The 19,662-nt window shown below is 42.5% G+C and overlaps 1 protein-coding gene across 2 annotated transcripts in view; it reads left to right on the top strand.

Moving 5' to 3' along the window:
- The first annotated feature begins 1,379 nt into the window (after nucleotides 1-1,379).
- The window catches only part of CHEK1 (checkpoint kinase 1), a 129,447-nt gene continuing 111,164 nt past the window's right edge, over nucleotides 1,380-19,662 (top strand). For both annotated transcript variants that reach the window (XM_069224403.1, XM_069224402.1), the window contains exons 1-2: nucleotides 1,380-1,489; nucleotides 19,269-19,368. In XM_069224403.1, the coding sequence (XP_069080504.1) occupies nucleotides 19,304-19,368 (65 nt within the window). In that variant the 5' untranslated portion in view covers nucleotides 1,380-1,489; nucleotides 19,269-19,303. The remainder of the gene's footprint in view (nucleotides 1,490-19,268; nucleotides 19,369-19,662) is intronic.

Here is a 19,662-nt window from a genome sequence, read left to right as displayed (position 1 = left end):
AGTGCTAATCTCAGAGTGTGGCAGTGATAATTTAAATGTAAAGAAACTTTGCAATCTATTCCATAAAAATGTGTTCTTTTTTTGTATGTGGGTCTAATTGTCTTTTTGGGTCTTGGCACAGTGTTTGTGAACGCATTGTAGATACCTTTGTTTATGCAGGCAGCATATGACGGATTTTTGCCAATATAAACAAAGCTTGCTTCGTGGCAAATTAATATAGAATAGATTGCAACGTTTCTTTAAATTCAAATTATCCCTGACACAGTATGCGATTGGCACCCTCTATTACTTAGCTACATAAAATAAACTGTAACAACAGAATATTTTGCATCTCCCACCTTGATATTATTATTCAAGCAACCTCTTGGAATTAACAAGTGGCAGCTACACAGATGTATTTTTGTCTTTCTCATTTCCCGTGGGCCGGCATGAGATGGAATATAACAGCTTCTAAGAGCAGATCGAGTTCTTTAATTATGCTTAGAGTTTGAGCAACATAAAATAAACAGTAATAGCAGATTAGTTTGCACCTACCACTTTATGTGCTTCCTTTAATTTATGTGCTTTTTAGGGTTGAGCTCGCAAAACGCTCTGTCCATGGTGCAATCTCTCTATGGGCTTTTAACCATGTCACGCCCATCAGTTTGGTTGGTTCATGGCCATGCCTTTTAAAATTCACTTGATTTCATTAGTGAAAGGCATGCACCCGTCATGCCTTTTCCGGTGTTTAGCCCTCCTCGAGCGCACCGGCCAACTACTGAAAGCATACGAGGCTCGATGTTTTTCTTATGGTTTCTGGACTACTTTTTGCTTTTATTAAGTAGGCAGTGCGATCTCGCTGGGCAGTAATCGAGCGCTTTGCAGGACATTGACCCTGGTACATGGATTAATGCACTTTTGCCGGTTACATGCATAATTGCACTTTTGCCAATAGTTTCACTGCAAGTGAACTTCTCTTTCCTTTTGTGTATCTGCTTCGTGCTCATGGCGGCCTTGGGCTTGCTTATGTGAAACTGTTTTACTTTTCAGTTTATGTGGCAGGAAACGTCCGGTTACGAGTTTTAAACGCTAATAGCTCTAACTCGAGCAAACGCGAGACCCATTGTATTGCAAATGCTTGTAGAGTATGGTAATTGTCATTGCACTAATGGGATTGAACCACTACTACGTGACCACGTCTCGCCCCCCTGCAGATTACATACTCAACCCCGTAATCTTTTGCAGACACCGCCACGGTTCAATAAATGGGTACTAACGCGGGGCGTAAAAGCCTCACGGGGAACATGTAGTACAGTTTACTTTCTGCGTTACCATCATTCAACACCAGAAGTGACTAATACAAAATGGCGACCCCATTACAATTAGTTTTCGCCCGACTGCAGCGCGGTGTTCATTGGTCGCAATCTGCAACCAGTGATTGGGGATGCAGGACGCATGCGCTATACGCAGTTTTGGTTGGCGCGAAACTAGAAGATTTGCTGTTTTTCAGGTAAAAGTGCTCGCACTGTATTATGTGTTATGTAGTAACTGCGGGAAGCAATGGCGAACTGTTGCAGGGGGGAGGGCATATTGGAAGGGGGCTAAGGGAATTGTAAAAGTAGGGGAATCCCGTCTAAGATCACTGGACTTTAAGGGGCGGGGTGAAGGGCAGACACCCTTGTGCTCTTTTGGCGTTCGTATGGGGTGCAGGGTTAGGCTTGTTCTCTGCACTTGGCGTGGAGGCGGGCCTGCTAATGAGATACAGCACTGCGACCAGTAGTTATTATAGTGGGGCAGTTAACGTTGTCCCTCCGGGAAAGACATTTTCGATCCTATATTGAAAGAGAGACGACACCTGGCTATACATCTCACCAATATTTTTGGTTTAAGGGGTGGGTGGTGTTGGGGCTCCAGACCTTGACCGAGGTTTCTGGAACCCTGGACTATTCGGAAGTTAGTGCTTGGACTCCCTTCTTCTTAGAGAAGATACTGTGGGTCTGTCCTAGAACAGATCAGTGTTGGGGGCAGCTGCTCGTTAGGGAAGAGACCCTTGTGATATTGTTCTCCAGCCAGACGTTCTTGATTGTATCCAGGCGGACCTTTATAAATGAGTTCCTATCTTGTGGGGCTCTTTCCTTTTCTTCATAGCAGTGTATTTTTAAGGGAGCCATATTTTCCGACTCGGCTGGGAGAGGAGTTTGTTCCTATTTTTAAGAAGGGAGACGGGCATTGCCCTGCTTTTGCCCTCGGCCTGCTCAACAATATATAGAACGTTTTTCAAGTGTACTGCTTCAAGGATGGCGAACTTGGCTAAGGAAAATAAGATTCTGTCAGTCTGGCTTCAGGAACAAAGTTAGTCCAATATATCAAGCTTTTAGGCTATATCTCCTAACTAAGTTTGTGATATTGAAACCGCATTTATCATATGTGGTATTACCTAAGTTCTGTACCTGACAACGTTCCCCGTAATTTATTGTGGTCTACTTTATCTGATCTTGGTATTGCACCTGAAATCCCATCCTAGTGCCTGTATTATTATCCTTTTACTTCAACAGAGTTTGTCAAATCTGGTACAAGTATTACCCATTTTCTGGTGGGATCAAGGTGGCAACATTTCTGTTGCTGACGGCATTCCCCTGTCTCCAAGACCCCTGATGGTCTCCAGAATTAAACTGATTTCGTAGAATATTGTTCTTTTAAGGGTCTCAATCAATGTGGCAAAACCTAGTTGTTTCGCTCACACTCTCGCTTCATAGGCACTACATCACTGATCATACCTGCTTTTTAAAAAACCTTCATACACCCCTGCTCGTCCGAACTCCTCCTTGCAGACAGTTGACACGTACAGAAACCCATATTCGGCTGTCAAGCCTTCTCCTACATTTCTCTTACAGCGTGAAAAGCTCTGCTACTATACACAAGAGCCTCATTCTCACCTCTAGAATTCACAAGAAGCTGAAGACCTTACTTTTCGAGCAGTTCCTTTAGGCTCCCATGTTTTGCTAGACTCACCTGCTCAGGGCCAGGATTCCTTCCTGGGTGATAGTACACTCTGAGATCTGCATAATACAAGGGAATCGTGAGTAACGTTCCATTGAACTCTTCCCCTGAACAGGTCTTCTTCCCTTACAGGGGCATACATTTTTCTCATGAGGTACGGAGGCAGCACCTAACCTACTTGCACTGTTAGCTGCAAATCTTCAAAGAAGTATTGAAATTACCATCAACTACAGCAACAACGCCAATGCTTCTTGACCTCAGTGTAATGAACGCTGTTATCATTCGCAAAGCTGAGACCAATATATTACTGGTCAAGATTGTGGTACACTTTAGAGTTGAGGATATATAGGGAAGCTTTGCACGATGGACTTATCCCTGACCCACTGTGCAACCTTGGGCTGTTTCAGGCACACCCAGAGGGAGTTGTCTGTGCTGGGCCTGTCTGAACTTTGAAATTCAACCAGCTAGTTTACCACTGATGCTATTAATACGATTAAATGTGGTTATAAGAACCTTTTTTGGGACTACCTGGTTGCAAATCCTACTAATGGTGCATTCATCTTAAGGAATTTAGCACCGTTTATGAATAATGCTTAGACTCAATTGTACCAATCATCTAGACTTATGTTAAAAAGAGATGGAAATTTCCTTTTGAACCACCTGACGTACTGATGAGGCTTAGCAGTTGTTCAACAGTATCGTCATCGACGGTGAAACACGTTTTCTTTTATTTCAGAAATTTGATGGTCCCTGGTTACAGTGGCTCAGACCCTTACTAAATACAATAGGTGTGCGGACCTTGAGGTCATCTGTAGCACCACTTAAATTTGATACCTCCTTGCTGGTACTGCCTGTGCTAACCTGTTTGTTCTATAATGCCTGGAAACGTAGGTCCCATTTGGCCCTCAAAGGCAACGAGTTGAGATAATGAATGTTCCATCTTTCACTGCCCTTATATTCCCTTGTTTTTATAACGTGTTGACTTTTAATTCTAGATCTTTGAACATCACCTAATTTTAATGTTAGTTTTTAAGTTTTTATTTTTTATTTTTCACTTGCTCTTGCCTAGTTTGTGCTACACTGTTTTAATTGTACTGTTTATATGGGTTTTTCCCCAAAATAAACTATTTGTACAGAAATCAGTACTTTTTTATGGGAGAGTTCATTAAATTTAGTGAAGGACACTCTTCGGCATGAGATGTTCTTTCAACAAAAACATACAATTCCTAGGAAAAATCCATATGTACTTAAGTGTTCTGCAAAATTGAAACATGAGCACAAACCGAGGATTTGTATTTTATAATTTTTGAGAAAAGGCCAGTTGGGCTTTTTAGATGTCTTCTGAGCTATTGCGTCAAAACGTGGGCCAACTGGATAGAGTGTAAGAAGTTGTTTCGCTGTGTTGAATGTTGGATGGTGACTTGGGTGTATGATGCATTATGCGACATGTTGTTGTGTTCATGTTTACCTGTACGTTTGTCAGGCGTTTATTTACTTTTATATTTTTTGCTTGACCTCCGATGGGATTGTAAAACTGACCATTTGTCCTAAATATTTCTTCTGAATTTAGACCCTTTATCCCGAATGTTTACAGTTACCATCCAGAGTTTTTAATGTCAAGTGGTCACCCAAGTATCAAGTGGATTCATTTAATCCAATATTTCTCAGAATTAGTGCTTTATTTTCGGATGGCACAGTTAAAAAAGAAGCAAACCTTGCTCACTGTTTCCGAGCTGTTCAATCTGAAAATAAAGCACTAACTCCGAGAAATAACCTAATTCCCTTTTTCCCTGAAGGTGCATGAAACACAATCTGTTTCGTGCTGCACCAGAGAAGATAATTGTGCCAGACCCCAGATCTTGATGAAATAATGATTAATGACAAAACACCACCTGTGTACGCAGGTAATGCCCAATGGGTATGGTAGCTTGGCATAGACAGTCAGGCTTAGCTTGAAAGCAATGTGTAAAGTATTTGTGCAACACGTCAAACAGTAAAACAGTGAAAACACCACACAAAAAGGTCCCACAGCAGGTTAGCAAAATAGAACTTAATACATAAAACAAGACTAAAGAAACCAAAATCCAATCAGTAGAACTTGAGTTGTGATTTTTTTTTTATTAAATAACCTCTACTATAGTACCTAAAAGTAAAAAAAAAAAATATCTGATTGCGCCAGACCGGGACAAAGTCAAAAGTTCAGGCTGACCGCGATGGAGTAAGAGCCGGCTACAGGGACCCAGTTAGGCCCACTGAACAAAGCACATTACATCCTGGTTGAGGAGCGTTGCCTGGATCCAAGCTAATGATGCGTTGCTCATCCAATGCAATGTTGGTTCTGAGAAGCGTAGAGACTGCAGTGCGAAGTCCTGTCGCCTTGATGCTGAGGATCCCGTCAACAGGACTTGTGCTGCAAAGCCTGATGTCTGGGATGTGTTGTTCAGCTCAGGCGATGTCTGGTCTGATGAGCTGTGTTTTGGCATTGTCGGGGGACTTGCTTCAGGGAAGTATGGCGCAGCAGTGGTTTCCAAGGCAATGCATCAAACCCAAGATGCAGGTTGCAATGCAAGTCTTCTGCGCCATGTCCAATCCACTCAGCAGTGGCGATGCGTCGGTTCTGCTTAAAGATGAGCTGTTTGGCCGAGGAGATGCATTGCTTAACAGAGACAATACCTTGGTTCAGCTGGCAAGCACCTTAGGCCCACTTCCAAGGGTCCAGGACAGGGGTGGCACCACTTGGCAGGGTATTCTCAAGGATGGCAGAGTTCAGGTGCAGAAGCAAGGTGGTTGGAAGACTTTTGTGTCCCTGAGACCTTAGATCAGGAGGCCAGCCAACTAGCACTTGGAGTTAACTCTGGGTTGGAGAGACAAAAAGGTCAAGTCTCTCTCACTCCCAAGCAAGAGGGCAGCTAGTCAGCAAAGCAGGAGTCCAGCACAGTGGCAGCCCTTTAGCAGCCCAACCGTCCTTCTTTCTGGTGGAGTATCCATAAGTCCAGAAGTGTACTGAAGTGGTCGTATCTGAAGTCCTTCCTTTATGCACATGTGTGGGTTTGAAGTGGGGACAGCCTTCTAGAGGCATGGCTTTGAGGTGAACAGATGCCCGGTCTTCCTTGCGCTAGCTCCATACTAACTACAGGGGTCATGCAGCTCTTTGTGTGGAGTCAGGTCACAGCCTATTCAAGTGAAAGTGAAGCTGGGCCCAGCTCCTTTCTCCCACCCTGCCAGTGACAGGCCATTATACTCTCCTTTTAAGTGGCTGTCTGATAGGAATACGCAGAGCCTATTGGTCACGTACGCTTGGCCATGTGACCTGAGACAGGCTGCAGGCACCAAATGGCAAAGGCAAGCAAATGCCATCTTTCTAAAAGTTGCCTTTTTAGAATTCTAAATTGAAATCCAACTTCACCATAAGTTAGGTTTTTAAATTCGGATTCCAGAGACACCAGCCTTGAAGGATTTACCTCTTCCCAATTGAAAGTTACACTTATGTAATAAGGCAACTTCAGTGTTATCCTATGGGAGAGCTAGGCCTTGCAGTAGTGAAAAAAATGTCTGAATTTTTAAGTACCAGGACATATAAAACTTAAAAGTACATGTGCAACTTTTTAAAATAGTGCACAGTGCCCCTGGGGCTGTCTAAGGTCTACTTTTGGGGTTACTTGTATGTATTAAAAGGAAGGTTTGGGTCTGGCAAAAGGTTTATTTTGCCTGATCAAAATGGCAGTTTAAACTGCACTCACGGGCTCTGCAGTGGCAGGAATGAGACCTGTTTAAAGGTCTACTTAAGTGGGTGGTACACTAGTGCAGCAGGTCCACTAGTAGCATTTAATTCACAGATCCTTGGCATATGTAGTGCCACTTTACTAAAGACTTACAAGTAAATTAAATATGCGATTTGGGTACAAAAAAGTTCTATCATGTTTTAAGGGGAGAGCACTTTAGCACTGGTTAGCAGTGGTAAACGCAGAGTCCTAAAGCCCGCAAAAACAAATTCAGCAAAAATAACAGGAGTGAAGGCAAATAGGTTTGGGATGGCTTTGCAGAAAGGGCCAGGTCCAACACCAGGCATCCCAGATTTCCCAGGACAGTTCCTGTTTTTCATCCTCTGTCCAAGCACATTTCACTAAATTCAGCAAATATACCTATTTTTAGAGATGATTATCGGAACGCAGATGAAGGCAGTTTGTGTCCTTGGGTCACTGTCTGTACTGCATCACATCCCTTTCCTCTTAAAAGGAACTTCTAACACATGTTCTTTCTAGAAGTTACAAAGCCTTCCAAATGACGAGGGTGTGTCGAGGGTTAATAGGTACCATACACATTGGCCTTGGTTCTTCTCTCTAGGAAGAATATCATTCTCTCCGTCACCTGCTGTGATGTTGGCTACCATGCATGCATTCAAGTTTTTTTTCACCAGGTAGTTATTCAATAACACAATGAAGTGGTGTGCCCTTGAGTTGTCTTTAAATTGTCCCTGGTCCAGAGGTAACACTTGCTGTTGATCTCTATTCAGTGCCTAAATGATGTATTTTTTTTTTTTCTCTGCACAACTTTGATCTGTGAGTGAATAGTAATTGTATTTTCTTCAGCCTCTCCTGAGAGTGCAGTAACACACTATCTCCCAGTTAATCTACCCCCTCACCGGTGCTGCATTCCTTTGTTGCTGGGTCCATGTACCCTTTTCTGTTCTTCCTTTGGCGAGGTGGTCAGGCTTACTAATTGCCTATGCAAAGGGGGAATCTTCATATGGGTTACTTCGCCTAACAGAAGGACGTCTGAGGCTACAGACTTGGTAGGGAAAAGTGTGGTCCAATATGCCCGAATTGTTGTGACAATGGTAAATAACAAGGAGTCCAGCCCTCAAACACCTGCACTATGCCTTACAGCATACACAGTTTCAAAGGTGCTTATGGCATCATATACAAATGGCACATGTGCCCAAAAGGAGTCCCCTTAGCAGTTTTCAAATTAGACACAGCTCGGTGGTCTACCATGCTCATGATTGTCTATACAGAAATATTCTCAAACAACAAAGTTCCTGACAATTGACAAGGCTCATTCCTCCAACCCATCGATAAGAAGGGTACAAGAAATGTACGACAAAACTATTGACCCACCCCCCTACTGGATATGGAGGCAAAAAGCATTCATCAGGATACTACTAGAGGAGCTAACATTCGTTGCTAACAAGGCTCTAAAACTAAGGTTGTCACTATATGCCTGCTTTTTAGATTAGTGTGGCATGCAACAAAGTGAATTGTGGCACCTTATGGGCGAAACTGCAGATATGGGATATTCCTGGCTATCTATTAAAGGCAATTAGACTGCTTCACACGGATACATAGGTATGTATCAAGTTGGGCATGGGTCCGTGCTCTTAAAGAAAATTCCATCTAACCAGGGCCTAAAGCAAGGCTGCATACCGGAGCCTGTACTTTTTAACCTTTATGTAGCTGATTTATTAACATCACTTCGTAAACTCGACCTACCCAATGAAACTAAGTAATCAACATGTGCTGCTTATACAATATGCTAATGTCACTCTGTCTTGATCAGACACCAATTGGCCGCCAAAGGGCCTTACATTGTCTCAATGTTTACAGCCTCAATAATGACCTAAAACTGAATCTGGCCTAAACAAGAAATTGGGAAATTCCTAAGCTGCAAGTCCAAAAACCAGTGAGAATCGACATTCAACCGATTTCATCACCTGAGGCCTTACATGTATTTGGTGGTATGGATTGATGAAAAATTCAAATTTGACCATCAGTTAAAATGTGTCTTAGCCATTGTTTTTTTTGTGCAACATCAGTTAAGGCTTACTTCTAACCAATTAAAATGTCTGAAAGGCATACAAATCCAGAAAATAGTCAGAGCCAAAGTGATTTCTGTTCTTCTGTATTATCCCGTTTGCTTCATAAAAGCCTTGAAGCTTTACCCTGGAGCAATCAGGGCAACATTTGCACTGCCAAAAAAGTATGCCCTCTAGCCAGTGAAGTCTCGAATTTGGTCTACCAGATATGACCACACTAGCTGACCTCAGATCTATGAACTACTGTCAGAGTCTGAGAATGGCACCTAAGGTGTTGCTAAAAAGTTTGATCTGGAAGGAACCGACAACTCAGCCCAGCATTCACCAAGTCAGTGGGTTGTGGCACCTTGAAGACATACTAAATAAATAAATAGTCAACTTGGCGAGTTGTGGGAGTCTAGTCAATACCACAGTCATGTCAGGGTAGTGGCTAAAAGAGCTGCTAAGAATTTAAGTTTTCAAACCAATCTGGAAGCCTTTGGAAATTTACAAAAAGCAAATCTCTTATTGCTATTCTTGGCCTCCATTTCCTGGCAGCCATGTCCACTTATCAAACTGAAACATTCAGCACGTAACACATACTGTAGAGGCAGATTTCTATTATTAGCTCTGAAGAGCATTCAACCATGGAAGTTCAAAGGTGCATGCTCATGTTTCAGGAGATGTGGAAGCAAATTTGAATCAATAATAGAAGTAATATTCCTTTGCCCACTTCCTCTAGATTTTAGAAAGAAGCTCTTGTGCCTGTGCTTCAGTTGCCCAGGAGTGAGATCAACCAATGCAGCCTTCAACTAATGTTTATGTGTAACAGATGAGCAGATTCTAACTAAGCTTCCAACATTTCTGGACCTAGCAATAGCTTTGTTTGAGAACTCGTCTAAAAACATCCAGTGTCCAAACTGTCCAGTGAACAGTTGAACTGTTCACCTTGATTAACTCTATAACAATCTCCCTCAGACCATCAGTTCAGCACGTAATTGCCTTGCCCGAGCACAAGTAACTCCATGACCCTCTACCAGTGCTGCCCCAGATCAGACAGTCAAGTTGGTTTAATTTACAACAGTATGTTGATCTCAAATTGACAAACTGATGTTTTGGGTGGAGGTGGACTTAGGCTGGTCTTAGAAGACGTGGCCATTCCATATTGTTAAAGCCATTTCCCATCCTGAAAGTACTGTGATGTTTTACTTGGACTATATTGAATAAATCTTCTATGAAATCAAATAATTCATTTTTAGGATTGATTGGCTAGAACAGATTGTGCAATTTTTACTTGTCTAAATTGACCAAGTGTTTTTGTTATGTGACCATTTTGGTTTTAAAATGGGAATGCAGACTATGCTGTGCTATGTTTTGTATTTGTAATGAAACAGTTTTTTAATTAATCTATTAATAATTTATGAACCGTGGGTGTGATGGAGTTCATGCATTGGCTGTGTAATTTTGTGTGTGTGTGTGTGTGTGTTTGCGCTACTTGTATTGTGCAAAAATTGCCAAAAAGACAGCAGGACACTTTACATGGTCAAAAGCAAACCTACAGTCCTGTAGTGATGGGAGAGGTCGCTGGTTATTGAATTGTTGCTGCTTTGTAATGTAATGTTCATAAGAGGTGTGTATTTAACTCTTTCCTAAAATAGACCTGCTTTGGGGCAGTCCTTATGAATATGCAAGTGTTGCTCCAGATCCTGAGTTAATAAATAGAAAAAGCATGCTGCCTTGTTTATTTTATAATTTATTTTAGTTTTTTAGCCTAACTTAGTCTCCAGTCTGACGATACCTGGCTGTTGGTGTTCTGAGGTACACCAGAGATAGTGAGTTCACCTGCAAAGTAAGTGGGGGTGTCCTTCATCATGACTTTGTAAATGATTGAGACCCTTAGCCTCTTTAGTATGTCTATACAACACACTACTTCTCCATTTGTTTGTGACTAAGGAAATGGGTGATTTTCAAGGCACTAAAAACAGCCCGTCTAGCTTAACAACGCAAGGGCTCTTTAGCCATTTGGTCATCCTTTCAGTGGTAAAAATCGACCAGGTATTTAGGACCAGCTTTAAAAAAAATATTTTTATCGAGTTTTGCAATGTAGAAGAAATTCACTGTCTTTACATGCAGCATATCTTAAGCATTGGTCAGGGGCTACACAGAGTCAAGGACGGCCTAACTGCAGGCATCTGCACCTGCTACCCACCCGACATAGGCTGTGTTGTGGACCATATAGAGCAGAGATGATGCAGTGTGGCATAAGCAGACGTCCTGTGTGCTTTTCTATGATTTACTTTAGGTGACCACTGCCCCACAAGGGTAGCAAGACCACCACTGGAGGTCAAGCTAAGATAAACCAGTACTGAACATGGTCAGTAGTTATGTTCCCTAAACATTCACCTGGGTCGTCCATGTGTGATTCTGGTTTTTCAGGACATTTCAGAGATTGTTTTCAGGCCATGGCTGCCTCAGGAGTAGTCAGTATCTTCTGCGGCCGTTATCAATGCAGAGTCTGGCCGGATAGAGCATGACATAGGAGATGCCCCCATGCTGGAGGTTTTTCTTGATAGGGAGATACTTCTTATGTGCTGCCTGTACTGCTGCTGTGAAGTCGTGAAAAAGAAAAATGCACCTGCATTGCCTAGGTATTGTATATCCCTCTTTCTGCGTGCTAGGTGGAGGACCATGTCCCAATATCTTTAATTGAGCAGTTTGGCTATTATAGGGCACAACGATGCACCAGGAGGGGGTATGGCCTCCAACAACCTATGTGCTCACTCCACCACCAGCATTATCTGCCCTAAACTGCTCTCACAGCATAGTTTCCACACATAGTTCCATTTTGCTTGTGTTGGTGGATTCCGGCATTCTGGTAATTCTAAGGTTGTTTCGGCAGGATCACACCTCCAGGTCCTCATTCTTGGCCTGAATGACTGTCAACAGTTTTTCCATATTTAGACACTTTGCGGAGACAGACTGTAGGTCATCTTCGATAGTCGAGATATGTTGTTCTGCTGCCGTCATTTGTGCGGTCTGTTTATCCAGCTGGGCCGCCATGTAGTCCATTCGGATGTTGAAGGAGTCTATCTTCCCATCACTAGGTTGCAATCTTTGTTGCATAGCCAATAGCATGTTCTTAAGCACCGTCGCACACCACAGCTGGGGATCAGGTTCTTGTGCCATCAGGGAATCTGGCTGGGACCTGGCAACCGACAAATTGGCCTTTATCTGCCTTCCCCATTGTGACAGCAGGTGTGAATGATGGATGCGGGGAGGGCCGCTTATGTCAACTGTTTTACTTTTTATTTTCAGTTTGTGTGGCAGGAAAACAGTAATAGCTCTAACTCGAGCGAACGCAAAAGCCATTGCAGTTCAAATGCTTGTTTTTGTTTGGCATCCGGGGACATGTCTTCCTGCTTTTATGAGCTGAAACATGTCCCGGATTTAAAAAACAAACCCTCGGCTGGATACGTGTCTCGCAAATGGACCCGGGAAACACGAAACAGCTGGTCTCTCCCGCGGCCCATTGGCAGCATGTCACCATTTAAGAGGTCCAGCAGAATCACAGGTAAGGGGGCTGGACGGACGGAGCAGCTCATTCTGACCCTTCGCCGATCAGTGCTGCTCTGAGCTCTAACTCAAGCAAACACCAGACTATTGCATTCCAAATGCTTGTTTTTAACTGTGCTCGTTTTTTAAAAACTTTTACTTTTGTCTGTCCCCCTTCCTGCCTGTGGCCAAAGTGACTGACTTGAGTTTCAGTGAGGTCAGTCCTGACCTAGTCGCAGTAAAACCTCGCCTGACCTCCGGTGCAATAGAGCAGCTGCTCTCTGCTTGCACTGCACCATGGCACCATAGTATTATTCATCAAGCGACCGCCGGGATTGTCCCACCTCCCGCTCCATATTTGTGCAGCTTCATCCGGGGCTCCCAGTGCAACAGGAAGCAGTTGTAATTATACTCCTCTCACAAGCATAGGTCTTATGGAGCAGAGCTATCCCTCGTTTTCCATAAATATTACAGACCTGGACATGAAGCAGCAGATTATATCGCCTTCATACCCATGAGACAGCAGAGCTATTCCTCAGCTCGCTTATCGCAAACGTAAGGCTGGATAGCAAAGAAATCCTGCAAACAGCTGTCGAGGCTGCACTCTCAGATGGAGTCAGACGGAGGGGAGCTTAATTGATCTGCAAATGTTTTCCACACGTTCGGGTTTGGAAATCTTGCTTGACTCTGCTTTATTGAAATTATGCAGCATTCATTACTTGCTTAATCTTTTTGAGGAACTGCAATTGTCATTCTAAAAATAGTAATTCTGAGAGTTTTTCTACCTTGATCTCAGTGCTTAAGATTGCTGCCCTGTTTTGTTCGCTGTTTTTCCTTTTGAGATGGTTCTGTTTCGTGTTGTGATGTATAGTCTTTGGACTTGCACATTACATGATTCCAGTTAATATTTTTGTTTGGTTAGCGTGCCAGGGCGTGTTACATTTGGTTGACAAATTCAAATTTGAAACTTTTCTTCATTAATTTCTTATTGTCATACATAGCCACAGAATGATTGCAGGACTGCGAGAAAGAATTAGTTTGTCATACTTTGTACTTTTGTCTCGCGCTTATTTTATTCGGGTTATTTTGATTTAATACAACACTGCACGTCCACGGAAATCTTTGAGAACCACTGTCATTGTTATAGTAAATCAGTACGTTGGTGCCCTTTTAAGCGCTTTCTTCACACGCACACTACAGTTCTTGTCTGTAAGCCCTCTAGATCTCGCCCATCACTCCCCGTGTTCTGCTTTTCATCTGGGGTTCAGTGAAGTTCATACGTGTATGGCAGCGGTCGGATTAAGAGTTCTCCTACACCGCATGCTTTCTATGGATGTTAGCACAGGGCCAGTGGGCCCCACCAGTGGCATTCATTACTTTGCCCTAGTTGTTTCTTCACTTGCCTACTCAAACTATGCTGAGTCAGGGTGGTTGCTGACGGTCACTACTGGGACTTCTGAGCCAGTTGTTTATTAGACGCTGTACTCTGCGCCTTTATTGCTGCACATCATAAATAAGCAGCTGTACAGTTTAGGAAGTGTGTATTACGCCACATGTTTTAAAACTCAATTCTTCGCAGCACCCAAAGTGTATATTAAGAGCTGCCTGCGGTGGCATCAGATCGCAGCAGTTGCTAGTGCTCTAGACGAAGGTGCGGGCCTTGGGGTAGCTTTGAGCTTCACCCCTGCGCGTGAGATGTCGGGGATCTCAAGAACCTGCTGGGAGTGTGTTGCCTCACACCGTGCTCACCAAGCACGCCACATCATACGTCTACTGGAATTATTTGGCAGGAAAAGACAAAATTGTGAGGCAGGGTTGATCAATTTATGTGGCAAGAAAAGTGGAGTTATGAATTTACAACGCTAATAGCTCTAACTCAAGTAAATGCGAGACCTGTTGCATTGCAAATGCTTGTTTTTTAATGTAGGCACCACACTGGCTTTCTAGCATCCTGATTTTGTTTCAGGAGCACACTGTCGGAGTGAGCAATGTTAGTGTGAATTGAGTTTTGAATTTTGGATCATTAACACAGTTGACAGCCAAAAGATGTGTTGGTACTTAAAATACTGGAATTAAGGCGTCTGAATCTCTAGGGGAAGGTTGTTGTTAATGACCTCTGACCTCCTCAAGTGCTGAGCAGAATATATACATATATATATATTTTTTAAAGCACACCGCAAAAACGTGTGTGTGTGTGTATATATATATATTTTCTTTTTTTTTCTATCTTTAAAAAAAATAAAAATTTAATTACAAAAAATAACTAAGGTTGCAGGGCGTTATAGTTAGGTTCTTGATTTTACCCACACAAAAACATAGACTTTCAACAGTTATACTTATGTTAAGAAACTATGTAACTTGTAGGCTAAAGTTATTCTCTGGCATGAGTTACAGTTTCTTCAGATAAGTAACTATAACTGCTGAATTTCTTTGGTTTTGATTGGGTAAAAGCTTGAACCCAACTATAAAGTCCCTGTAACCTTTGTTTTTTTTTCAGTAAATTTCTATTTTATCGCAATGTAATATATATTGTACGTTAATAGAACCACCACCCCACACAGTTTTCGCTGTGCGCAGCCGGGGATGGCCGCAAGACCTGCAGCCACCCCAAACCCTGCCATGCACCCAACCCCACGCTGCGCATGGCCTTTGGCCGTGCGCATCACGGGTATGGTATGTGAGTGGGTGAGGTATTGTTTCCCCCCACTGAGCTTCAGATCCACAGGTACCTGCGGATCCGCTTCCCTATATTTATATATTTTTCCTTTAGTCTTTTCAGTGGTTCAGGCTGTATTGATGTTCAAAAATTGTTAAATACCCATACACACAGAAAAGGGGAAAAGCGTTTTGGGACCTCCCTTCCTCCCCAGTTTTCTCAGTCCCTCTTGACCACTCACCCCACACCTTTCCAGACAGCAGCTGAAATAATTAGCGTACAAGTTTTAAAATGTCATGAACATTCGGCAAACTGCGCCAAAGTTTTTAGCAAAACAAAAAATGCTTTGTCTATGGGAAACGATGGGCCTAACTATACCTACTAGCTATTGCCAGTTGGTTAAAAAAATATATGCATATTCCCTGAAAAAGCCAGAGGTTACAGGGACGTTATAGTCAGGAAATAGAGTTTCAAAAAAACGTAAAAATTTACTGAAAAACCAAAGGTTAAAGTGATGTTATAATCAGATTCTGAACTTACCCATATGAAACCATATAAATTCAGCAGTTTTAGTTGGAGGTCTTTCAAGTAACTATAGCTCACGTCCTAAGGCAACTATAACTCGTGCCCTCGCCATGATCAGGTCTTTCATAAAAAATTTGACTGCTAATGTTTCAATTATAATTTTAAGAACGTTTTAGAAGTTGTCATGACTGCTGTAATATCTGAGGTAATTAGCAGTGAATGGCGAGGCTTGTGGAGGTCCCCAGGGCCATCATTGGTTCCTTGAGGGGAGCCGTGTGGCACCCCTTCCAACAAACAGCCCCGGGGAGGTGGGCATCATGGAACATAGCAGGACCCGGCCCTGGAGGGTGGCTGTCCCCAGGGCCATCTTTAGCTCCTAATTAATATTTGCCCAAATTTGAAGCAGCATTTTTTGTAAAAAATATTTTTAAAAAGCTCTTTAGCCATGTGGGTGGTGGAGGGGGGGTCCCTCTAGGACTTCACCACCAGAGCTAAGGGGTCAGGGTGTCCATACAAAGGCCCCTTTTTTTTCTGGGACTCGGCTAATGCGGAGTTCCAACATGGCTACCAACACTTACTTGTTAAAGTGTTGGCAGCCATTCAGATCTCAGCACAAGATCGGGAGGGGTCGCAAATCCTTTTTGTCCCTTTTATATAACAATTTGGATTTTCTTCAATTTCTCTCAAATTACTGAACGGATTTACACCAGATAACAACAAGCATTGGCAAAGCCAATAGGTTTCGCCTCTACGAAATTTATCGATTTTGTCAGTGTTTTTAGGCATGTCAAACAGCAAAGCTAGCTGCTGTGCAGCATATATTAAAGTTTTTTTTTTTTTTAAGTGCTGCATTAAAGTTTAGCGGTGACCGTGTCATAGTAGTTTTCAAAAACTTTAGGACTTGCTGCTTAGCAGCTAGCCCTGATGTGTGACATGTCTTAAAAAAAAGACAAAACCAATAGATTTCATAGAGGCAAAACCTACTGGTTTTGCCAGTGCTTACTAATTATTATAGTAATGTTTAACTGTGCGTGGCTTTTTTGTTAAAACAGAATAAAGCACAATAAGAAACATGCTGACACAAAGAAAACATACACACAGAGAGGCACAGTATTAGGCAAAATTAAGAGAGAAAAAACATTACGATTATTTGTTACAAAGTGACCCGGGAGTTGCTGGCAGTTTGTTCCGCCTCACCATCAAGTGATTGGTTCTTTGAGCTGCTACATACAAAGGAACACCAGACATATGCACATACAATAATGTTCAAATGCAAAAGGTACAACCATTCAAGTAATCATTCACTTTCCAGCAGGAAGTGATCATGCATTAAAGCCGTTGCTAGAAGTCGAGTGCATTTCCTTTTATTTTAAAGGCCTGCCATTGGGTTATTCTTTTTTCTTCTCAAAGGAATGCAGAGAAGCTAGTCTGCTAAGCCCAACAGAGTACAAATTGGGGGCATCTTGGTGTTTTTGCCATGAGTGGAACAGCTTGTGCTCACACGATGAACAATGAGGCAACTCCTCCTGCCACCACCCGCACACATACAGACCCTGTTCTTCAAACTGGGCTTAAGTCTCGGTGGGACAACATCCAGTGATTGTGGGCTAATCACTTTTACTAGTTCCTCATGTAAATCGCTTCAATAACTTTTGGTCGAGTTTGCGCTATAATAAAGTGCAAAATAAAAAATAAAAAGCGCTGATCGCATGGAACAGGCTACAGAAGCCTTGTGAGGATTATTTAGGGTACCATTGAGTCTCACTGTCTGATGAGGGCAGGGGACGGGGGAGGTGGAGAAGATGGGAGGCAGGATGCCTGACATTTAAAGCTCACCTGGAGTTTTTTTTTTGGGGGGGGGGGGGGGGGGGGAATGCACACACGCAAGCACATGTGTTTTACAAAGACTCTGCAATGCAAAGAAAGCTATTTGTTTTTTTTTTCCTGGAAGGAACTGGAAATGGATCGGTTTCATGTAACCTTATATCAGTGATACTCCTAGTACGGCCCGGGGGCCGCAAGCGGCCCTCCTGACCTTTACTTGCGGCCCAGCTGCACTGGGCTGCTCTTAACTAGACTCAGCACTAACATTAAAAACATGTAAATAAACAGGCAAGCGTTTATTTAAGGTGAGTTGAAGGTAAAGAAAATAGATAACAGAGGGGTTCTGAACACTGTAACATCAGAAACACCTTCATTTTTAAAGACCTATTTGAAGCAAAAATGTAAAAGCACGATCAAGTCTGCTCCAAATTCAAAAAGTGTATTTCATTAACATGCAGAAATGTCACCTTAGTACACCAGATTATATCAGTGCATTGAAGAAATATATTTTTTCAAAGTGATAATTTTCTAACCTTAATTTAGAAACATTCACTCCCCCACCCCGACAACAATTCCTTTGGTAAGCTAAGAGGCAAGTCAGCTATGTGCACTCTTTGGGTGGCCTAGGTTTCAATAATACAAAAACATTATAGTTTATTAAATCAAATATAAAAAGGTTTTGTGCAGCACACATCCTGAAGTCATGTGAGGTCCTCATATGTAATAATGAACAAAAAGCAGGGAAAGTGAAATAAAACATTTGCTTAGGGTCACACAGCTTGGTTAAGTGGAGAAGCTCTGAATATTCCCAAGTTTATGGTTTCATGTTGTGCTATTCAGACACTAGAAATATATCTTACACCCACTTCACTGCCAACCCCGACTGCCACCCTGGTGCCATCAGTGCGGCCCTCGGTCACATCAAAGACCAAACTGCGGCCCCCGTGAAAATGTTTGCGAGTACCCATGCCTTATATGGTTGCTGAGTTCTGAAACCAAAGCGGATGGCAACAGTACTTGGTCGACTGGAAACTGATAAGAGGAGACACACAAAGAACAAGCATTGGTAAATGCAAGGACATAGTGTGCCAGCCAATAGAAACAAGGGGAAAGTAAGTGGCAAGCACAGGACCCAATAAAAGCAAGGAAAGCAAGAGTAAGTGGGACGAAGGCCCTTTTTAGGGATGTTTTTAATTCAATAGATTTCACACGCACAGTGCAAGCGCTGTGCAGGCGAAACCTAAAAAAAGATTCTTTCTGGGCCAAGAGCTACCTTTCTGCCAAATATGGTGTAACTCTGTACAGTGGCTTGGGTGCTATCGCTGTTCAAAATTTCTATGGAAAAATGAATGGGGAAAAAGCGTTTTGGGACAACTCCCCCTTTTTCTTGAGCCCCCCCCCCGTACCCCACCCCCACTCACGCCCAACATGAAGCGATCACCCCCAAACTTTCCAGAAAGGCACTGAAGTGAGCGTTGTATTTTCTTTGAAAATTTCTTGAAGATTCATCAAACGGCACCAAAGTTATTAGCAACACAAAAAGGGCTTTTTCTATAGAAACTAGGTCTTAACTATAACGACCTAGTGGTGACTGCCATTAGGTGATAAATATGCATGTATGTATGTGTATATATATATATATATATATATATATGTATAGCGTTCTATATATATATATATATATAGTGTTCAGATTGCAACTGCCTGGGGATTTTGTTCTGAGAATCTACCTTTGGGACGCAACACGTCTTGGACCGCAATGGTCAAATTTACTGTAATACAAGGAAAAATGTATACCATCTTTTCTAAACCATGTCACAATCATGAAAACCACACATTAGTTTGTGAGACAGATCTGCCATATAGCCTTCTGATAAAATGCCATTGGTACTGAGAAGGAAAAAAGTCATTAAAATAATTTCTTTCTTTCTTTAACTTTAGGGTTAGTTGGACGCTATCGGTTGCACATATGAAAAATGGCAGTACCATTTGTGGAAGACTGGGATCTGGTGCAGACTTTGGGAGAAGGTGCTTATGGAGAGTACGTACCACATTTTTGTAATTCTCACTGTGTGAATCTCCCCTTCTGGATGGCAGTGCCCTTCAAATCTTCATTTAGGATAACGTGTTTGGGCTTCAGTTTCACTGGGTAAATGTTATGTATTCTGAGACTGCGCCAATAGGTGGGGGAGGGGGAAGATGGGGGGGTGGGGTAAGATGGCTGTGTATTTTCTTTGGGGTGCAGACTGCAGCCACTAGCTTAAACAATATGTAAAAACTTGAGACTTTTCAGTTCTTTGGTACTTTAATTTGCTTTTGGCTATTGCAAAATACT

This window comes from Pleurodeles waltl, chromosome 3_1 (assembly GCF_031143425.1).
Source record: "Pleurodeles waltl isolate 20211129_DDA chromosome 3_1, aPleWal1.hap1.20221129, whole genome shotgun sequence".
NCBI lineage: Eukaryota > Metazoa > Chordata > Amphibia > Caudata > Salamandridae > Pleurodeles > Pleurodeles waltl.
Note: the sequence above shows the minus strand (reverse complement) of the source record. Positions and strands in the feature narration are given on the sequence as shown.